The sequence below is a fragment of the Coregonus lavaretus genome (genome assembly GCF_964263955.1).
Source record: "Coregonus lavaretus genome assembly, chromosome: 14".
NCBI classification, from domain to species: domain Eukaryota; kingdom Metazoa; phylum Chordata; class Actinopteri; order Salmoniformes; family Salmonidae; genus Coregonus; species Coregonus lavaretus.
The window spans coordinates 36,442,749-36,465,703 of record NC_140001.1 but is presented as its reverse complement, the minus strand read 5'-3'; the positions used below and the strand labels follow the sequence as shown (position 1 = coordinate 36,465,703).

At 42.0% G+C, this 22,955-nt stretch overlaps 1 protein-coding gene across 1 annotated transcript; it reads left to right on the top strand.

Annotated features, from left to right (window-relative positions):
* The first annotated feature begins 6,943 nt into the window (after positions 1-6,943).
* LOC311141674 (tumor necrosis factor receptor superfamily member 10B-like) lies at positions 6,944-21,965 on the top strand. The gene is made up of 10 exons (XM_084177080.1): positions 6,944-7,137; positions 9,770-9,935; positions 10,244-10,372; positions 10,525-10,636; positions 10,836-10,927; positions 11,167-11,259; positions 11,519-11,559; positions 14,189-14,464; positions 18,632-18,668; positions 18,843-21,965. Exons 1-10 carry the CDS (start codon positions 7,111-7,113, stop codon positions 19,154-19,156), a joined length of 1,287 nt encoding a protein of 428 aa, XP_084033206.1. The 5' UTR covers positions 6,944-7,110; the 3' UTR covers positions 19,157-21,965.
* The last annotated feature ends 990 nt before the right edge of the window (positions 21,966-22,955 follow it).

Here is a 22,955-nt window from a genome sequence, read left to right as displayed (position 1 = left end):
AGTCAGGTTAAGACCCTGGTGAGGACAACGACCACGCAGATGAGCTTCCTGGAGACGGTTTCTGACAGTTTGTGCAGAAATCAATCGGTTGTGCAAACCCACAGTTTCATTAGCTGTCCAGGTTGCTGGTCTCCAACGATGCCAGATGTGGAGGTCCTGGGATGGCGTGGTTGCATGTGGTCTGCGGTTGTGAGGCCGGTTGGACGTACTGCCAAATTCTAAGACGACGTTGAAGGCGGCTTATGGTAGAGAAATTAATATTAAATTCTCTGGTAACAGCTCTGGTGGACATTTCTGCAGTCAGCATGCCAATTACACATGCCCTCAACTTGAGACATCTGTGGCATTGTTGTTTTACAAAACTGCAAATTTTAGAGTGGCCTTTTGTTGTCCCCAGCACAAGGTGCACCTGTGGCCACTTGTGGCCATGTGCTGTTTAATTAACTTCTTGATATGCCACACCTGTCAGGTGGATGGATTATCTTGGCAAAGGAGAAATGCTCACTAACAGGGATGTAAACAAATTTGTGCGAAATTGTCGCGTTCATTGAATGACGGGACAGACCAAGGCGCAGCGTAATATACGTACATGTTTATTCAACTAAATAAACACACGACAAAACAAACCGTGCCGTCCAAGGTAGACCACACAACATACCTTACCCGGAACAAGATCCCACAACCCACTAGTGCCAATAGGCTGCCTAAGTATGATCACCAATCAGAGACAACGAGCGACAGCTGCCTCTGATTGGGACCCACACCGGTCAACATAGAACTACACATACTAGAATAACACCCATTGAATAAACACCATAACGAATCTACACACCCTGACTCAACATATAAGAGTCCCCTGAGTCAGGGCGTGACAGAAATAAGCTTTTTGTGCGTATGGAACATTTCTGGGATCTTTTATTTCAGCTCATGAAACATGGGACCAACACTTTACATGTTGCGTTTATATTTTTGTTCAGTGTACATGTACATAAAGTGTAATTTCCAGAGTGAATTGTTTGCTTACTTCAAAATTAGACTAGGCCCAGCACAATCCAATCCAAACCAAAGAAACCAAGTAGACACCTTCAATACTAAGTTCACACTCTTATCTTCATATGGGCCGCTCAGGGAGCATTGCCGCTCCCTTGAGTCTGCATCCTTATCAAGAAGCACAGAATGCATCAGTTATAGCAAACATAGCAGCACTCATAAGTGGTCCACACGTCTTTTGATTGTTAGATCTATATGAACAATGGCTTTCTTGCTCTATGGATGCATCATTCCACGGAAGTCCGAGTGTTTTCGCGCCTCGTACTTGATTGATTAATTAAGCTCACAAATTAGCAAGAAACTCCCCTCACCTGGTTGTCTAGGTCTTAATTAAAAGGAAAAACCAAAAACCAGCAAACAGTAGGCCCTCCATGGAATGAGTTTGACACCCCTGTATTAAAGGAATAGAATGACATGTTCATTTTAAGAAATGGTTTATGATCAGCAATCTTATGTTTCACATGTTACAGTGTTTTGCTGACCCCATGTGCAAATTTCTAAGGTAACAGGTAAAAATATCAGCAAAACCAAAAAGTTATATACAATGTGCGGCTGTGTTGGACCCATACAATATGCTGTATGACAACTGCATATGTGGCATAACATTTGATGCACTGTCCATACTAGCTGTATTTTTTTTAATCTTTTGTATTTGATATATAAACACTACCAGTCAAAAGTTTGGACACACCTACTCATTCAAGGGTTTTTCTATTTTTTACATTGTACAATAATAGTGAAGACATCAAAACTATGGAATAACACATATGGATTCATGTAGTAACCAAAAAAGTGTTAACAAATCAAAATATATTATAATAATAATAATAATATGCCATTTAGCAGAAGCTTTTATCCAAAGCCACTTACAGTCATGTGTGCATACATTTTTACGTATGGGTGGTCCCGGGGATCGAACCCACTATCCTGGCGTTACAAGCGCCATGCTCTACCAATTGAGCTACAGAGGACCACATTATATATTTGAGATTCTTCAAATAGTCACCCTTTGCCTTGATGTCAGCTTTGCAAACTCTTGGCACTCTCAACCAGCTTAATGAGGTAGTCACCTGGAATGCATTTCAATTAAAAGTTAATTTGTGGAATTTCTTTCCTTCTTAATGCGTTTGAGCCAATCAGTTGTGTTGTGACAAGGTAGGGGAGGTATACAGAAGATAGCCCTATTTGGTAAAAGACCAAGTCCATATTATGGCAAGAACAGCTCAAATAAGCAAAGAGAAATGACAGTCCACCATTACTTTAAAACATGAAGGTCAGTCAATACGGAAAATGTCAAGAACTTTGAACGTTTCTTTAAGTGCAGTCGCAAAAACCATCAAGCGCTATGATGAAACTGGCTCTCATGAGGACCGCCACAGAAATGGAAGACCCAGAGTTACCTCTGTTGCAGAGGATAAGTTCATTAACGTTACAGCCTCAGAAATTGCAGCCCAAATAAATGCTTCACAGAGTTCAAGTAACAGACACATCTCATCATCAACTGTTCGGAGGAGACTGTGTGAATCAGGCCTTCATGGTCGAATTGCTGCAAAGAAACCACTACTTACCGGCCACCAATAAGAAGAAGATACTTGCTTGGGCCAAGAAACATGAGCAATGGACATTAGACCGGTGGAAATGTGTCCGTTGGTCTGGAGTCCAAATTTGAGATTTTTGGTTCCAACCGCCGTGGCTTTGTGAGACGCGGTGTGGGGGAACGGATGATCTCTGCATGTGTATTTCCCACCATAAAGCATGGAGGAGGAGGTGTTATGGTGTGGGGGTGTTTTGCTGGTGACACAGTCTGTGATTAATTTAGAATTCAAGGCACACTTAACCAGCATGGCTACCACAGCATTCTGCAGCGATACGCCATCCCATCTGGTTTGGGCTTAGTGGGACTATCATTTGTTTTTCAACAGGACAATGACCCAACACACCTCCAGGCTGTGTAAGGGCTATTTTACCAAGGAGGAGAGTGATGGAGTGCTGCATCAGATGACCTGGCATCCACAATCCCCCGACCTCAACCCAATTGAGATGGTTTGGGATGAGTCGGACCGCAGAGTGAAGGAAAAGCAGCCAACAAGTGTTCAGCATATGTGGGAACTCCTTCAAGACTGTTGGAAAAGCATTCCAGGTGAAGCTGGTTTAGTTCAATAGTTTAGTTTGGTTGGACAGCAATAGATTTATTTGACACAACTCTCCTCACGAAAGAGAAAGTTCCAAATGACGATTAGCTCAGTGTTCGTCACACCCCTTTAGTGAAATTATTACAAAGTCCCAATTAAACCATCTCCTCTAGTCTCGACAGTTGTCCATGTTATAGGCTGCGTTTACACAGGCAGCGCAATCCTGATCTTTTTTTTCCACTAATCGGTCTTTTGACAAAATGTCTTTTTCAGAGCTGATCTGATTAGTCAAAAGACCATTTAGTGAAAAAAATAGAATTGGGCTGCCTGTACAGTATAAACGCAGTCTTAGATATCTAAACTGAAGCGCAGTTTGGCCTAGGGGCCTGCCAATTGTTTCATTATTATTATAATATTATTATTATTATTCATGATTCACAAAATACAAGCATGCTTTTTGGGAGAACTTGATTCATGTAGTTACATTCAATATGACATAGATGCAAATAGAAAACACTATAGGATTGAGTTAATGTCTTATTCCATGTACCCTACAAAAGGAGTATATACAAATGTTGTTGTAGTTGGGGAAAACCCTCTGAGACGTTTGGGATTACGAGCAACACTCATCATTATCAAGGTGGGAAATGCTCTGTCTGTGTATGTCAGTATGACATTATCTATGCAACAGTTGTCTGCATAACTTAGTCTCTCACACGCAGACACAGCTACAGTCACAGGACAGGAAGAGCAGGGTTAAACTGACTAATTTGCTCAGAAAGAGAGGAATTGCATACCCACGTCAGATTGCTGGGAAGTGTGAACCACCTGACAGTAAACTGTGAAAATACACTAACCCAGTCACCCTTGTCTGCTGATATAATTATGTGAGGATGGATTAGATCAAATTCAAGGATATCTGTGACCTATATATATACATACACTACCAGTCAAAAGTTTGGACACACCTACTCATTCAAGGGTTTTTCTTAATTTTTTTACTATTTTTAACATTGTAGAATAATAGTGAAGACATCAAAACTATGAAATAACACATATGGCATCCTGTTGTAACCAGAAAAGTGTTAAACAAATCAAAATATATTTGAGATTTGAGATTCTTCAAATAGCCACCCTTTGCCTTGATAACAGCTTTGCACACTCTTGGCATTCTCTTAACCAGCTTCACCTAGAATGCTTTTCCAACAGTCTTGAAGGAGTTCCCACATATACTAAGCACTTGTTGGCTGCTTTTCCTTCACTCTGCCGTCCGACTCATCACAAACCATCTCAATTGGATTGAGGTCGTGGGATTGTGGAGGCCAGGTCATCTGATGCAGCACTCCATCACTCTCCTTCTTGGTAAAATAGCCCTTACACAGCCTGGAGGTGTGTTGGGTCATTGTCCTGTCGAAAAACAAATGATAGTCCCGCTAAGCCCAAACCAGATGGGATGGCGTATCGCTGCAGAATGCTGTGGTAGCCATGCTGGTTAAGAGTGTAAAAAATCACAGACAGTGTCACCAGCAAAGCACCCCCACACCATAACACCTCCTCCTCCATGCTTTACGGTGGGAAATACACATGTGGAGATCATCCGTTCACCCACACTGCGTCTCACAAAGACACGGCGGTTGAACCAAAAATCTCAAATTTGGACTCCAGACCAAACGACAAGTTTCCACCGGTCTAATGTCCATTGCTCATGTTTCTTGGCCCAAGCAGGTCTCTTCTTCTTATTGGTGTCCTTTAGTAGTGGTTTCTTTGCAGCAATTCGACCATGAAGGCCTGATTCACATAGTCCCCTCTGAACAGTGTATGTTGAGATGTGTCTGTTACTTGAACTCTGTGAAGCATTTATTTGGGTTGCAATTTCTGAGGCTGGTAACTTTAATGAACTTATCCTCTGCAGCAGAGGTAACTCTGGGTCTTCCTTTCCTGTGGCGGTCCTCATGAGAGCCAGTTTCATCATAGCGCTTGATGGTTTTTGCGACTGCACTTGAAAATGTATGCACTCACTAACTGTAAGTCGCTCTGGATAAGAGCGTCTGCTAAATTACTAAAATGTAAAATGTAAGAAACTTTCATAGTTCTTGAAATGTTCCGTAATGACTGACCTTCATGTCTTAAAGTAATGATGGACTGTCGTTTCTCTTTGCTTATTTGAGCTGTTCTTGCCATAATATGGACTTGATCTTTTACCAAATAGGGCTATCTTCTGTATACCACCCCTACCTTGTCACAACACAACTGATTGGCTCAAACCCATTAAGAAGGAAAGAAATTCCACAAATTGACTTTTAAGAAGGCACACCTGTTAATTGAAATGCCTTCCAGTTGACTACCTCATGAAGCTGGTTGAGAGAATGCCAAGAGTGTGCAAAGCTGTCATCAAGGCAAAGGGTGGCTATTTGAAGAATCTCAAATATAAAATATATTTTGATTTGTTTAACATATATGTGTTATTTCATAGTTTTGATGTCTTCACTATTATTCTATAATGTTAAAAATAGTAAAAATAAAGAAAAACCCTTGAATGAGTAGGTGTGTCCAAACATTTGACTGGTAGTGTATATATATACACACTACCGTTCAAAGGTTTGGGGTCACTTAGAAATGTCCTTGTTTTCGAAAGAAAAGCAATTATTTTGTCCATTAAAATAACATAAAATTGATCAGAAATACAGTGTAGACATTGTTAATGTTGTAAATGATTTTAGTAACTGGAAACGGCTGATTTTTAATGGAATATCTACATAGGCGTACAGAGGCCCATTATCAGCAACCATCAGTCCTGTGTTCCAATGGCACATTGTGTTTGCCAATCCAAGTTTATCATTTTAAAAGGCTAATTGATCATTAGAAAACCCTTTTGCAATTATGTGGTATGGATATATGACCTAAGTAGGTCACAGAAATCCTTGAATTTGATCTAATCCATCCTCACATAATTATATCAGCAGACAAGGGTGACTGGGTTAGTGTATTTTCACAGTTTACTGTTAGGTGGTGTCTTGTTGTTTAAAAAGGGTAGACTACATGTTTGGGGTTCACACTTCAGTTTAACCCTGCTCTTCCTGTCCTGTGACTGTGGCTGTGTCTGCGTGTGAGAGACTAAGTCATGCAGACAACTGTTGCATAGATAATGTCAAACTGACATACACAGACAGAGCATTTCCCACCTTGATAATGATGAGTGTGGCTCGTAATCCCAGAAGTCTCAGAGGGTTTTCCCCAACTAAAACAACATTTGTAATGGTTTGTATATACTCCTTTTGTAGGGTACATGGAATAAGACATTAACTCAATCCTACAATGTTTTCTATTTGCATCTATGTCATATTGAATGTAACTACATGAATCAAGTTCTCCCAAAAAGCATGCTTGTATTTTGTCAATCATTAATAATAATAATAATAATAATAATAATAATAATAATAATAATAATAATAATGAAACAATTGGCAGGCCCCTAGGCCAAACTGCGCTTCATTTTAGATATCTAAGGCTGCGTTTATACTGTACAGGCAGCCCGATTCTAATTTTTTAACTAAATGGTCTTTTGACCAATCAGATCAGCTCTAAAAAATATATTTTGTCAAAAGACCAATTAGTGGGGGGAAAAAAAGATCAGAATTTCACTGCCTGTGTAAACGCAGCCTATAACATTGACAAGTGTCGAGGCTAGAGGAGATGGTTTAATTGGGACTATGTAATCATTTCACTAAAGGGGCGTGACAGACACTGAGCTAATCTTCATTTGGAGCTTTCTCTTTCATGAGTAGAGTTGTGTCAAATAAATCTATCGGTGTTCAACCAAACTAAACCATCGATTCAAGGAGGAGTGCTGGTGGTGCTTTTCTGGTTTCGGACACATCAACTGGGAAGTGTACGCCACCTTTGACATCTTGCAAGGTTTGATAAAAGTATGAGCGATATAGGCCTACATTACATGGTAAGTTGTTTCACGCTGTACCGCCGTGACCACATAAACTTGAAACATTGTTGACACACAGCACACACGCCGGTGTCATTACCTCATCAATGAAATTGTGTAGCCTAACTAGTAATGTTACTTTTGACCTATTCTAAAATTCGAACTATTTTTCTGACTCAATCGACGCGCAATTTGTGTGGCCCGAAAGAATGTCGCGTAAACATGCCAATGGAAATGCCTCATAAAGGTGCGAAATTCTTATGTGGCGCCAGTTGAAGCCGGTGTTTAGTTAGGCTAATGTGCAGTGTTAGCCTAGCGCAAGGGTTCCCAAACTTTTTTGCGTCGGTGATTACTTTTGTGATAACAAATTCATCAGGGACCCCCTCATAATATCAGAACACAAGTCCTACTTTAGAGTGCGATAGAAAAATGCATACAAGCAGTTTCTGCAGTGTATGGCCAGACTAATGACGTTTCGGACCCTGGGAAAGAACATTTTAAAATGTTGGCATTAGTGAGAAAATGTTGCAGTTTTAAAACTAATTTCCTGCAATTCTACACACTTTGCCTTGGGCAGAGAGAACATTTAGCAGTTTAAAGCTAAAATAACTGTGTATTTATGTTCAAAACAACATTTTTGGGGAATACAATAAGAGTTTAGTTGAAAAAATATTTATCATTGTGGGCGTACTGTGGATACCAATATCCTTGTGAGCCTCCTTCGCCCATATGTAGGCTATCATTCATAAAACAGCAACCAAACATGATATGATGCAGCATAGCTATTGTCACCTAGCCTCTTTTCTACTCTGGAGTGTGCTTGGGTTTTGTTCAGTAGGTTTGTAGGCTGGTCCATCTTGGACATACTATGCATGTGAATACAGGTTGCTAAATTGGGTGTGCCCATGTATCTTGTGACTCAGCAGAGGTTCCGAAGGGATTAGTGATGAAATTGCATCACAGCGCTCCTGATTTGTCTGTAGTTGAGAAATACCACCCACAAATTCTTGAACCAGATAAAGACCTAAGCTATAGAACATTTTCACCTTATGTTTACACTGGCAACATTATTTTCCAGTGATCTTATTCATTCAGTACATGTTTCTTCTGGGAGATTAAGTTGAACCCATTGGAACAGTTTAAAAATCGTTTTTGTGTAACTGCAGAAATGACAATAGTGGGGACTAATCATTAGGCTTGCTTCACTTATAGTTGAAGTGACAGGGATAAGATCGACAGGGTTTAACACATCTTCCATGTTCACTCTGTTTATCTAAAAGACCCACATTCACAATGTCTAGCAACTGATGTCTCATTTTCTACACATCACATTAAATGGCCTATTAGTAATCAATCATATCTCAATAGTTAAGTGAGAGTGATTTTATGAGCCATCTTCAATATTGGCAGTTGTGGAAATCCCCTTTTATTGCTACCACTCTTCTGGTGTAGCTGACCTTTGTAAGCATTTCACTGTTAGTCGACACCTGTTGTTTACGAAGCATGTGACAAATAACACTTGATTTGTAGTTGTTTTGATAGAGCATCAGTGGTGTGATTAAGAATGCAATTATATTGTTCCTGTTATAATAGCTACAGTACCAGTCAAAAGTTTGGACACACCAACTCATTCAAGGGTTTTTCTTTAGTTTTACTATTTTCTACATTGTAGAATAATAGTGAAGACATCAAAACTATGAAATAACACATATGGAATCATGTAGTAACCCAAAAAAGTATTAAACAAATCAAAATATATTTTATATTTGAGATTCTTCAAAGTAGCCACCCTACGAAGTAGGAGAGTGATGGAGTGCTGCATCAGATGACCTGGCCTCCACAATCACCAGACCTCAACCCAATTGAGATGGTTTGGGATGAGTTGGACCGCAGAGTGAAGGAAAAGCAGCCAACAAGTGCTCAGCATATGTGGGAACTCCTTCAAGACTGTTGGAAAAGCATTCCAGGTGAAGCTGGTTGAGAGAATGCCAAGAGTGTGCAAAGATGTCATCAAGGCAAAGGGTGGCTATTTGAAGAATCTTAAATATAAAATATATTTTGATTTGTTCAACACTTTTTTTGGTTACTACATGATTCCATACGTGTTATTTCATAGTTTTGATGTCTTCACTATTATTCTACAATGTAGAAAATAGTAAACATACCTTTGAATGAGTAGGTTTGTCCAAACTTTTGACTGGTACTGTAAGTGTTGTAAAGTATTTCATTTGAACAAGGAGCTCTGTATGTACAAAGACGAGGAAATTGCTTGACAAACAAGGTTTGGATGATCTCAAAGACATTCTGGGATTATTTTCTTGCCCTTCTCTAGTTAGTCATTAATATGGACCTTTTTGAAGATATTCCCTTGAAGGGGAAGTGATTAATGTCAGGACAATGTCATATTGTGAGGAAAGAAAGACCTAGGTTTATGTACCAAATGGCACGCTATTCCCTACTTTTGACCAGAGCCCTCTAAAGTAGTGCACTATATAGGGAATAGGGTGCCATTTGGGATTCACTCCTACCTCTACAATGGTCAGTTCCTCACCAACTTTGGTTACACTTTGCTTAGATGTTATGGGTGTCTAAAGTAAGCAACGGGAACTGGATGACAATGTTTGTCATGTGTGCTTCATCTTTATCTAAGGTTGTCCTCCTAATCTGGGCCCTCAGCCCTACGGTGGCAGATCAGTCTGGTCTAGAGTTGACACGGACAGGAGGCAGAGACAGAAACATGACACAGCGGGACATCTCATGCCGGGAAAACCTGGAGTACCCACATGACAACATCTGCTGTTTAAACTGCCTAGCTGGTGAGCCAAATTGATATTTAAGATTCACAGTCTACTGAGACCAGTGTATGCACTTGAAATGGTACACTACTTTTGACCAGAGCCCAATGGGCCCTGGCCAAAAGAAGTGAACTATATAGTGAATAGGGTGCTATTTGTGATGCAACGAGTGTCACAAGTCGAAATCCATCATGGAAACTACTGGCGCAACTTTGGCCTTGTATTGACTATGGTTATACAACTACAGTAATGAATATTCAGTGTCAAGTGTCTGCTGTATGTACACCTGTTTGGATAGCCCAGTAACTGTTGTTTCTCTATTGCCTCAGGTACATATGTCAAAGCGTACTGCACGCGTACCTTGGAGAGAGGAACATGTGAGGCCTGTGACATTGACACATACACTGAACATGACAACGGACTACGACAGTGCTTAAAGTGCACCGAGTGTCGCTCAGGTAATTCTGTTTAATAAGTTAGCCCTTTTCAAATTCAATATGATCCATTAGAATGAATGACAAATTAAATGGCTGACCTTCAAGGCTCCGATCTATCCCATTTCAGATATTTGTGTCTTTAACATGACAAACTCTGTATTTTCCTCTCACAGATCAGGTGACTATGAAGGCATGCACCATCACTCAGGACAGAGAGTGCCAGTGTAAACCAGGGTTATTCTGTGCCCCTGACGAAGCCTGCGAGGTGTGCAAAAAGTGCTTACGGTATGTCCAGAGAATGTGAGCTTACACGCTGATGCTCTCAAACTAAATCTAGCCTCCATTTTTACTTCATTAGATTGTTGTAAAGACGTTATTGCACAGTGGTGAATAGCCTTCTTTTTTATTTATCAATTACAAAATCAATTAAAACTGGGTTAATATGGCTTGGAATTATATTTTGTTGAAACCCCCATTATCTCAGATGTAAAGAGAATGAGGTGAGGGTGAAGAATTGCACCACTACGTCCAACACGGTCTGTAAGACCAGAATGCCCACATCCAGCACCGTCTCAGGTATAACACCAGGCCCAGGTTCAGCAGACAATACCTTGCTGCATGCTCTGTTGTCTCCTGTTATTACTGTGGATTGGGATTTTGTGTGTTAACACAATAGAATATTATGAATGTTGCATGTATTTGGAAAATGACGTTTTGAATTTCAAGGGGCAATCTGGTCACCTTGCCACTTATTTGGTAAACAGCGGAGGGATGGGGTTGTGACATTAAACATTAATTTCTCTCGATTGAAACAGCCGGTGTTATTGTGATTGTGGTGGCAGTACTGGGTATCACTGCTGCAATTGTCGGTGTCTATTGGAAGAGGCGAAAGTGCTGTAAAAGGAGAGGTAAGGTCATTTTATAACAAATAAATACCTTTGATCATTCAAAAGTGAAGGCTCAGGGTGCCTTCCAAATGGCACCCTATTCCCTATAAGCCCTGGTCAAAAGTAGTGCACTATAAAGGTAATAGGGTGCCAATCAGAGAGCACAGAGCCTCAAAGCTCACTGCGTTAGCAGAGATGCACTTAAAGCTGTCAACAGAACATGTCAATATTGTACCTAAAAGTTAAGGGCCCTCTCTGATTCATACGTCATCTGTTCCAGACTCCCAGAACACTCCCAGTGAGACGCTGAAGATTGTGGTGGTGAGTCAGTCGGTCTCATTCAAAAGTTATTTTCACATTCACCGTGTCAGACGCAATAGGGCTGATCCCAACTTAGGAATTTGTCATTCCTACGCACGCCTTTCCTATGCACTTCTCAGTATTTGGTATTCAGACTTGCCTTATTCAGTCGCATAACACGCTCTGCAGGTGGGGCTACCTTGCGCGTTCTGAATACATCTAATTCAACTGCTGAAAACCCTCCCACTTGCTGGCCTACAGATTTTCTTGTGGAGTTTTCATTCAATGGGGTTTTCAGTACATTCATAAGCCACCCCTTTAAATACGGTGCACCTTTTAATTCGAATTTTGTCGACAGACTCAACAGAATACATAGAGAGAACAGGTTATGAGAGCACGCAATACATGTCATGTTGATATGATTTTCAGTTTGCTTCCATATGGCTGGTTTCATATTCATCTCCAAGGATCATTAAGGGAAAATCATCTAAAACAATTGCTATGTGTATTTAAAATCCCCTTCTCCAAACTGATTACTCATTTACCTAGCTCTTATCAATAGATCTTATCAAGTTGTAAATTACAGTGCATGGAAAATTGTTATTTCTATCTGGAAAAAAATTAAGTAGATGCTTTTTCCACTTGGAACCAGTAGGTTCGCTAGACCTTATTCATGGTTTCCTCACGTGTAAAGGTGGTGGAATTAAGTCAAGGTCAGAATACGGAGTATCTGTAGACACACCTCCGCCACACCTTCATTTATTCGACTCCACCTCAAATGAATAGTGGGTGAATAGCATGCTATTCTGATGCTTAAGTTCAAGGTCAGAATACGCATAGAGAGAAAAGTGCATAAAAAGGCAATTACGTTACATTTACGTGTGCTTAACTCTGGTCGGAGTCTGGGCCAATCAGCACCGCATATCGATTTATTAATTCTGATAAAATTACTCAGATGAGCTGATGGAATTACACCACTTTGTGAAAACATGGCGAACTGCATAAGTGAACAATTGTGCTTCATTAGACTACATATCATTTTTCATACAGTGGGGGGAAAAAAGTATTTAGTCAGCCACCAATTGTGCAAGTTCTCCCACTTAAAAAGATGAGAGAGGCCTGTAATTTTCATCATAGGTACATGTCAACTATGACAGACAAATTGAGAATTTTTTTCTCCAGAAAATCACATTGTAGGATTTTTAATGAATTTATTTGCAAGTTATGGTGGAAAATAAGTATTTGGTCACCTACAAACAAGCAAGATTTCTGGCTCTCACAGACCTGTAACTTCTTCTTTAAGAGGCTCCTCTGTCCTCCACTCGTTACCTGTATTAATGGCACCTGTATGAACTTGTTATCAGTATAAAAGACACCTGTCCACAACCTCAAACAGTCACACTCCAAACTCCACTATGGCCAAGACCAAAGAGCTGTCAAAGGACACCAGAAACAAAATTGTAGACCTGCACCAGTTTGGGAAGACTGAATCAGCAATAGGTAAGCAGCTTGGTTTGAAGAAATCAACTGTGGGAGCAATTATTAGGAAATGGAAGACATACATGACCACTGATAATCTCCCTTGATCTGGGGCTCCACGCAAGATCTCACCCTGTGGGGTCAAAATGATCACAAGAACGGTGAGCAAAAATCCCAGAACCACACGGGGGGACCTAGTGAATGACCTGCAGAGAGCTGGGACCAAAGTAACAAAGCCTTCCATCAGTAACACACTACGCCGCCAGGGACTCAAATCTTGCAGTGCCAGACGTGTCCCCCTGCTTAAGCCAGTACATGTCCAGGCCCGTCTGAAGTTTGCTAGAGTGCATTTGGATGATCCAGAAGAGGATTGGGAGAATGTCATATGGTCAGATGAAACCAAAATAGAACTTTTTGGTAAAAACTCAACTCGTCGTGTTTGGAGGACAAAGAATGCTGAGTTGCATCCAAAGAACACCATACCTACTGTGAAGCATGGGGGTGGAAACATCATGCTTTGGGGCTGTTTTTCTGCAAAGGGACCAGGACGACTGATCCGTGTAAAGGAAAGAATGAATGGGGCCATGTATCGTGAGATTTTGAGTGAAAACCTCCTTCCATTGAAGATGAAACGTGGCTGGGTCTTTCAGCATGACAATGATCCCAAACACACCGCCTGGGCAACGAAGGAGTGGCTTCGTAAGAAGCATTTCAAGGTCCTGGAGTGGCCTAGCCAGTCTCCAGATCTCAACCCCATAGAAAATCTTTGGAGGGAGTTGAAAGTCCGTGTTGCCCAGTGACAGCCCCAAAACATCACTGCTCTAGAGGAGATCTGCATGGAGGAATGGGCCAAAATACCAGCAACAGTGTGTGAAAACCTTGTGAAGACCTACAGAAAACGTTTGACCTGTGTCATTGCCAACAAAGGGTATATAACAAAGTATTGAGAAACTTTTGTTATTGACCAAATACTTATTTTCCACCATAATTTGCAAATAAATTCATTAAAAATCCTACAATGTGATTTTCTGGAAAGAAAATTCTCATTTTGTCTGTCATAGTTGACGTGTACCTATGATAAAAATTACAGGCCTCTCTCATCTTTTTAAGTGGGAGAACTTGCACAATTGGTGGCTGACTAAATACTTTTTTTCCCCACTGTATCTTGTAGGATGATCAAAACAACAGGTCAATTGAGGAGAGGCAGAACAACCGAAGTGCTGTGTCGGATGACACACGGCTCCATCCCTTGCTGGAGGTGACCCAGGCGGTGGGTGCCAAAGCTTCCTCAGCCAATGAGGATGAGGACAATGGACTGGGCGACAGCCTCCACAACACCACCAACTCCTCCCAGTCCAGTTTGTCTGCACTACCCTCAGCCCCCTTCCCCAGATACTCCCCGCTTTCCAGCCCTTCGGTCAAGAGGCAGCCTGACAATGCGGCTAGGGTGAGAGCAGCAGTACAGGGCATGCTCATGCTAACCTAACCCTTTTCTTCCCTCAAGCTCTTTTCTAACCACATCTTCATTGTTTCTTTAGAACTCACATCCTATTCTGGATCTGGTCTTACTTCCTGTTCATCTTTCTTTTCTCTGCTCAATATACAGTGCATTCGGAAAGTATTCAGACCCCTTGACTTTTTCCACATTTTGTTACGTTAGCCTTATTCTAAAATTGAGTACATAATTTTTTCCCCTCATCAATCTACACACAATACCCCGTAATGACAAAGCGAAAACAGGTTTTAAGAAATGTTTGCAAATGTATTACAAATAAAATCATACCTTATTTACATAATAATAATATGCCATTTAACAGACGCTTTTATCCAAAGCGACTTACAGTCATGTGTGCATACATTTTTACGTATGAGTGGTCCCGGGAATCGAACCCACTACCCTGGCGTTACAAGCGCCATGCTCTACCAATTGAGCTACAGAGGACCACATCATAAGTATTCAGACCCTTTGCTATGAGACTCGAAATTGAGCTCAGGTGCATCCTGTTTCCATTGATCATCCTTGAGATGTTTCTACAACTTGATTGGAGTCCACCTGTGGTAAATTCAATTGATTGGACGTGATTAGAAAGGCACACACCTGTCTATATAAGGTCCCACAGTTGACAGTGCATGTCAGAGCAAAATCCAAGCCATGAGGTTGAAGGAATTGTCCGTAGTACTCCGAGACAGGATTGTGTCGAGGCACAGATCTGGGGAAGAGTATCAAAACATTTCTGCAGCATTGAAGGTCCACAAGAACACAGTGGCCTCCATCATTCTTAAATGGAAGAAGTTTGGAACCACCAAGACTCTTCCTAGACCTGGCCTCCCGGCCAAACTGAGCAATCTGGGGAGAAGGGCCTTGGTCAGGGAGGTGACCAAGAACCTGATGGTCACTCTGATAGAGCTCCAGAGTTCTTCTGTGGAGTACTCCACCAATCAGGCCTTTTATGGTAGTGGCCAGATGGAAGCCACTCCTCAGTAAAAGGCACATGACAGCCCGCTTGGAGTTTGGCAAAAGGCACCTAAAGGACTCTGACCATCAGAAACAAGATTCTCTGGTCTGATGAAACCAACATTTGGCCTGAATGCCAAATGTGTCACGTCTGGAGGAAGCCTGGCACCATCCCTACGGTGACGCATGGTGGTGGCAGCATCATGCTGTGGGGATGTTTTTCAGCGGCAGGGACTGGGAGACTAGTCCGGATCGAGGACAAGATGAACGGAGCAAAGTAGAGAGAGAGATCCTTGATGAAAAGCTGCTCCAGAGCACTCAGGACCTCAGACTGGGGTGAAGGTTCACCTTCCAACAGGACAAAGACCCTAAGCACACAGCCAAGACAACGCAGGAGTGGCTTCAGGACAAGTCTCTGAATGTCCTTGAGTGGCCCAGACAAAGCCCGGACTTGAACCTGATCGAACATCTCTGAAGAGACCTGAAAATAGCTGTGCAGCGATGCTCCCCATCCAACCTGACAGAGCTTGAGAGGATCTGCAGAGAAGAATGGGAGGAACTCCCCATATACAGGTGTGCTAAGCTTGTAGCGTCATACCCAAGAAGATGTGTAAAAACTGCCTAGTAAGTCTACATCAAGATGGATGGTGGAAAGGGAGTAGCACTACTTCAAAATGGGACACGGTTCTTTGGGTTCCATTTGCCCGTGAGAGTAATTATGAATTGGGTGAACTAATGCTATATACATCAGACTGTGGCTTTTAGCAAACGGTAAGTACAGTGGGGAAAAAAAGTATTTAGTCAGCCACCAATTGTGCAAGTTTTCCCACTTAAAAAGATGAGAGGCCTGTAATTTTCATCATAGGTACACGTCAACTATGACAGACAAATTGAGGAAAAATAATCCAGTAAATCACATTTGTAGGATTTTTAATGAATTAATTTGCAAATTATGGTGGAAAATAAGTATTTGGTCACCTACAAACAAGCCAGATTTCTGGCTCTCACAGACCTGTAACTCCTTCTTTAAGAGGCTCCTCTGTCCTCCACTCGTTACCTGTATTAATGGCACCTGTTTGAACTTGTTATCAGTATAAAAGACACCTGTCCACAACCTCAAACAGTCACACTCCAAACTCCATTATGGCCAAGACCAAAGAGCTGTCAAAGGACACCAGAAACAAAATTGTAGACCTGCACCAGGCTGGGAAGACTGAATCTGCAATAGGTAAGCAGCTTGGTTTGAAGAAATCAACTGTGGGAGCAATTATTTGGAAATGGAATCTGGGGCTCCACGCAAGGTCTCACCCCGTGGGGTCAAAATGATCACAAGAACGGTGAGCAAAAATCTCAGAACCACACGGGGGGACCTAGTGAATGACCTGCAGAGAGCTGGGACCAAAGTAACAAAGCCTACCATCAGTAACACACTACGCCGCCAGGGACTCAAATCCTGCAGTGCCAGACGTGTCCCCCTGCTTAAGCCAGTACATGTCCAGGCCCGTCTGAAGTTTGCTAGAGTGCATTTGGATGATCCAGAAGAGGATTGGGAGAATGTTAAATGGTCAGATGAAACCAAAATATAACTTTTTGGTAAAAACTCAACTCGTCGTGTTTGGAGGACAAAGAATGCTGAGTTGCATCCAAAGAACACCATACCTACTGTGAAGCATGGGGGTGGAAACATCATGCTTTGGGGCTGTTTTTCTGCAAAGGGACCAGGACGACTGATCCGTGTAAAGGAAAGAATGAATGGGGCCATGTATCGTGAGATTTTGAGTGAAAACCTCCTTCCATCAGCAAGGGCATTGAAGATGAAACGTGGCTGGGTCTTTCAGCATGACAATGATCCCAAACACACCGCCCGGGCAACGAAGGAGTGGCTTCGTAAGAGGAATTTCAAGGTCCTGGAGTGGCCTAGCCAGTCTCCAGATCTCAACCCCATAGAAAATCTTTGGAGGGAGTTGAAAGTCTGTGTTGCCCAGCGACAGCCCCAAAACATCACTGCTCTAGAGGAGATCTGCATGGAGGAATGGGCCAAAATACCAGCAACAGTGTGTGAAAACCTTGTGAAGACTTACAGAAAACGTTTGGCCTGTGTCATTGCCAACAAAGGGTATATAACAAAGTATTGAGAAACTTTTGTTATTGACCAAATACTTATTTTCCACCATAATTTGCAAATAAATTCATAAAAAATCCTACAATGTGATTTTCTGGAGAAAAAAAATCTCATTTTGTCTGTCATAGTTGACGTGTACCTATGATGAAAATGACAGGCCTCTCTCATCTTTTTAAGTGGGAGAACTTGCACAATTGGTGGCTGACTAAATACTTTTTTTCCCCACTGTAACTACAGTGCATTTGGAAAGTATTCAGATTCCTGAGCCTTATTCTAAAATGGATTAAATTGTTTTTTCCCCCCTCATCAATCTACACACAATACCCCATAATGACAAAACAAAAAACAGGTTTTTGGAATTTTTGCAAATGTATATAAAAAAAATAACTTTAATATTTTACATTTTTAGCAGACGCTCTTATCCAGAGCGACTTACAGTTAGTGAGTGCATACATTATTTTTTATTTTTCATACTGGCCCCCCGTGGGAATCGAACCCACAACCCTGGCGTTGCAAACGCCATGCTCTACCAACTGAGCTACATCCCTGCCGGCCATTCCCTCCCCTACCCTGGGCCAATTGTGCGCCGCCCCATGGGTCTCCCGGTCGCTGCCGGCTACGACGGAGCCTGGATTCTAACCAGGATCTCTAGTGGCACAGCTAGCACTGCGATGCAGTGCCTTAGACCACTGCGCCACTCGGGAGGTTAATATCACATTTACATAAATATTCAGACCCTTTATTCAACCTTTGTTGAAGCACCTTTGGCAGCGATTACAGCCACTTGTTTTTGAAGATTTAATTAACCATTGCTAGTGGCCAGGCCCAAGCACATAAATGTGACTTATAGATGCACATGCAGGGTTGAGGAAGGGACGGAATAAGGCCAGAGACAAGAAGCCCAGAGCTGGTGTTGAGGTCCTTCACCTCCTGCACGGCCCTTCAAGAGCCAACTTCAGAGCTAGTGCAAGGGCCTCATTTAGGAACCTGACTTATGATTTATGACTGACCATGTTTCTTTTTTTAAATCTTTCTAGGAAGATGTCCTTCTCAGAAAACTTGCTCCTTTGAATGGTGAGAGTATACCCTCTATATTTTATGGATTTAGACTAGTTAACATACAAACAATATTTAGCCTTGTCTATGACCCACTCTGCTGTTCTCCATATTTTCGTTGATTAAGATTATAATACAGGACAGCACGGTGGGCTTTGATGTCATGGTCTTGACATGCCTTTTTTATTTTAGGTGACGAGTCCTTGAAGAAATGTTTTGAACTTTTTGAAGAGCTGGACGTTTACTACCATAACAGATTCTTCAGGCACATTGGACTCAGTGACAACGCTATAAAAAGCGCTGCACACCTTCATCCTGAAGACCGAGTCTATGAACTGTTGAAAGTATGGTTGGAAAAGGTGGGCATGCAAGCTGACATGAATGACCTAATCAAAGCCTTACTTTATTTGGACCAAAAGTTATCAGCAGAAAATATTATTTCTAAAGCCATTAAAAATGGTTTTTTTGAATATGCAGTAAATGAATATGCAGAAAATAAAAAGTGAATGTACACGTTACAGCCTTATTCTAAAATGGATTACATTTTTTAAAATCCTCATCAATCTACACACAACCCCATAATGACAAAGTGAAATCAGGTTTTTAGAAATGTTTGCACATTTATTACAAATAAAAAAACAGATACGCAAATAAGGTAAGTATTCAGACCCTTTGCTATGAGACTCAATTGAGCTCATGTGCATCCTGTTTCCATTGATCATCCTTGAGATGTTTCTACAACTTAATTGGAGTCCACCTGTGGTAAATTCAATTGATTGGACATGATTTTGAAAGGCACACACCTGTCTATATAAGGTCCCACAGTTGACAGTGCATGTCAAAGCAAAAACCTAGCCATGAGGTCGAAGGAATTGTGCGTAGAGCTCCGAGACAGGATTGTGTCGAGGCACAAATCTGGGGAAGGGGTACCAAACCATTTATGCAGCATTGAAGGTCCCCAAGAACAATGTGGCCTCCATCATTCTTAAATCGAAGAAGTTTGGGACCACCAAGACTCTTCCTAGAGCCAGCCACCCGGCCAAACTGAGCAATCGGGGAAGAAGGGCCTTGGTCAGGGAGGTGACCAAAACCCAATGGTCACTCTCACAGCGCTCCAGAGTTCCTCTGTGGAGATGGGAGAACCTTTCAGAAGGACAACGGTCTCTGCAGCACTCCACCAATCAGGCCTTTTATGGTAGAGGGGCCAGGCGGAAGCCACTCCTCAGTAAAAGGCACAAGACAGCCTGCTTGGAGTTTGCCAAATGGCGCCTAAAGGACTCTGGTCTGATGAAACCAAGATTGAACTCTTTGGCCTGAATTGCAAGCGTCACGTCTGGAGGAAGCCTGGCACCATCCCTACGGTGAAGCATGGTGGTGGCAGCATCATGCTGTGGGTATGTTTTTCAGCGGCAGGGACTGGGAGACTAGTCAGGATCGAGGGAAAGATGAACGGAGCAAAGTGCAGAGAGATCCTTGATGAAAACCTGCTCCAGAGTGCTCGGGACCTCAGACTGGGGCGAAGGTTCACCTTCCAACAGGACAACGACCCTAAACACACAGCCAAGACAACGCAGGAGTGGCTTCGGGACAAGTCTCTGAATGTCCTTGAGTGGCCCTGCCAGTCCCCGGACTTGAACCCGGTCTAACATCTCTGGAGAGACCTGAAAATAACTGTGCAGCGACTCCCCATCCAACCTGACAGAGCTTGAGAGGATCTGTAGAGAAGAAAGAGAGAAGCTTCCCAAATACAGGTGTGCCAAACTTGTAGCCCCATACCCAAGAAGACGTGAGGCTGTAATCGCTGCCAAAGGTGCTTCAACAAAGTACTGAGGAAAAGGTCTGATAACATGTAAATGTAATATTTCAGTTTTCTATTTTTAATACATTTCCAACAATTTCTAAAACCCAGTTTTTGCCTTGTCATTGTGGGTTATTGTGTGTAGATTGATGGGGGAAAAAAACAATTTAATCCATTTTAGAATAAGGCTGTAACGTAACAAAATGTGGAATAAGTCCAGGTCTAAATACTTTCTGAATGCACTGTATGTCCCTGCTTCTAGGGAGTTCTGGGGAAAATACCCAAAATACACAGACATGTACAGTAGGAGTCGTAACTGAGCTGTATGTGTGTGGTTAAATGATCTACGGTACCTGCTGTGACAGGCCTATTGTCTGGCTGTTGAATAATTCCCTCTGCAGTTTCACACAGTGAACTGGTAGGTTATGGACAGGCTAGCGACTGTAGAGCTCCTGGGTGTTGAGTGAACACTGTCTACTGTAGGAGGAGGGAAGAATATACACTGGATGTAGTTTACTCTGCTTTAGTGCATGTAGTGGTCAGGCCATCATGGATCAGGGCATGGACCATCCTGAATGTAATTTAAACACCAGAGCTGCTTCCTAAATGGCACCGTTTTCCCTTTATAGTGCACTACTTTTGACCAGGGCTCTGGTAATGCACTATATATAAATACGGTGCCATTTCGGATGCACCCCAGTGGGTTGTGTCTTGATGATTCAGCAAAGTATGTATAGCATTGTTGTATTTATTTTTTTACAATTTTTTTAAGGACTGGTTAATATGTGTATTTGCCTATAAGATGGTTTTCTTAGATCTAGCGCTACAGGACCAAAATAGATTATCGATGCTGAACATTCTGTACAAACTAGACTTTCTATTTTGTCATGAAATAATGCTGCCTTGGTTTTTCCAAGGTGTCCACCATAGTACTGTCTTCACACACTGATAATAATGCCAAGTTCCTGTTGCTCCTTAAGCAAATGATGTATGTTGAGCAACATTGCTTTATTTGGTTAAATGGACAATGTTTCAGTGTAAATGTGAGATGGCATTGACATTTTGAAAATGAGCAATGTTGCACAGATCATCTCGTGTGTTCAGAGCAGTTAACTCCACCTAGTGGAAACTATGGAAGTCATTTTGTGTTCTGCAGTTTGATGATGAGCTTCTATCCTCAGCCTTTAGTCCAGTACAGTGTATTTTGTAATGTTGAATGTAGTATTTATCATGGCCTTTTTCAATAATGATGGAATGAGTTAAGTTACTCTCCCAAGACTTTGTTCATTATTTCAAAATACAATTGTTTCTGCATTATGTTCTTGTTATCCCATCTGTTGAAGTGTACAGATCTTGTCAGTATTTCCTTGAGTTGGATCCAAAGTGCAGTTGCCGATGGCAGTGTCCTTTTTTTAATGTATAATTTCACATTATGTATGTAAGTACTTATAATTGTATGTAGATGTTCTTTACAATGTGTATATTTTTTAAGAACAATGCAAAATAAAGGTTTTTAGATATTTTGTGCCCTTTTCTAAATGTCTCTAGCACCAGATATCACTCAAATTTGACATGTCACAAAGAGTAAGCTTATTGACATCCTAGAGATAAAACATTGATTATTTGGTTGACATGTTCTGTGATGTCATAATTGTGTGTTGTCCAAAATGTCATTCTGATTCAATACATTGTTAGAAGTAAGACCAGGAGGCAGAGAGGAAGGGTCTCTGCTGCACCTGCACTCAGTAGAAGGATGGCAAAGAACACTGGGGCATTTGACCTCAACCGCTGCACTGTTAGGCAGCTCATCCAGCATACTGGCATCCCCTTGGGCAATGCCAGGAGACTAGTGTGCTTCAGGAACCACCAACGGAGGTGGGCTCACAGAATAGAGGCTGAGAGGAAGGCCTTGGCAAGACCATCCCGGAAAGGAAACAGAAATAGGCGTGAAGTGGCTTCTCAGAACAGTACAGCAGGTGGCAGTGGCACACAGCTCCCTACCGATGTGTCTGTAGCTACAGGGACTGACCCTATCCATGGGTCTGTAGCTACAGGGACTGACCCTATCCATGGGTATGTAGCTACAGGATCTGAGCAGGAGGAGAGCACATCATCCTCAAAGAGCAGTAACATCAAAGCTAATCGTGAGGCTGTGGGACTGGGACAAGCCAGCCAAACCACATCTCCAGAGTCCATTACACATGGAGACAACATCGAGGGTGATGAGACACTGGACTTTAGAAACATGGATCTCATCAAACAGAGACATTTGTCTACTGGGGGAGACGGTGTAATCCTAGTCCGCATCAGAACGCCCATTGGAAGAGTACTTGAGGACAAGGGCACAGGGCCCATGCGTGAGGGACACGCTGGATGATGCACTGCTCCCCGACGCAGTGCTCGTCTGAGACTGAAGAGACTCTCTCAGAACTCAAAGCTGGTTGAAACAGAGAGAATCATGATGTCCCTTCATCAGCATTCAAAACCTCTCAATCCGCCCGGGAAAC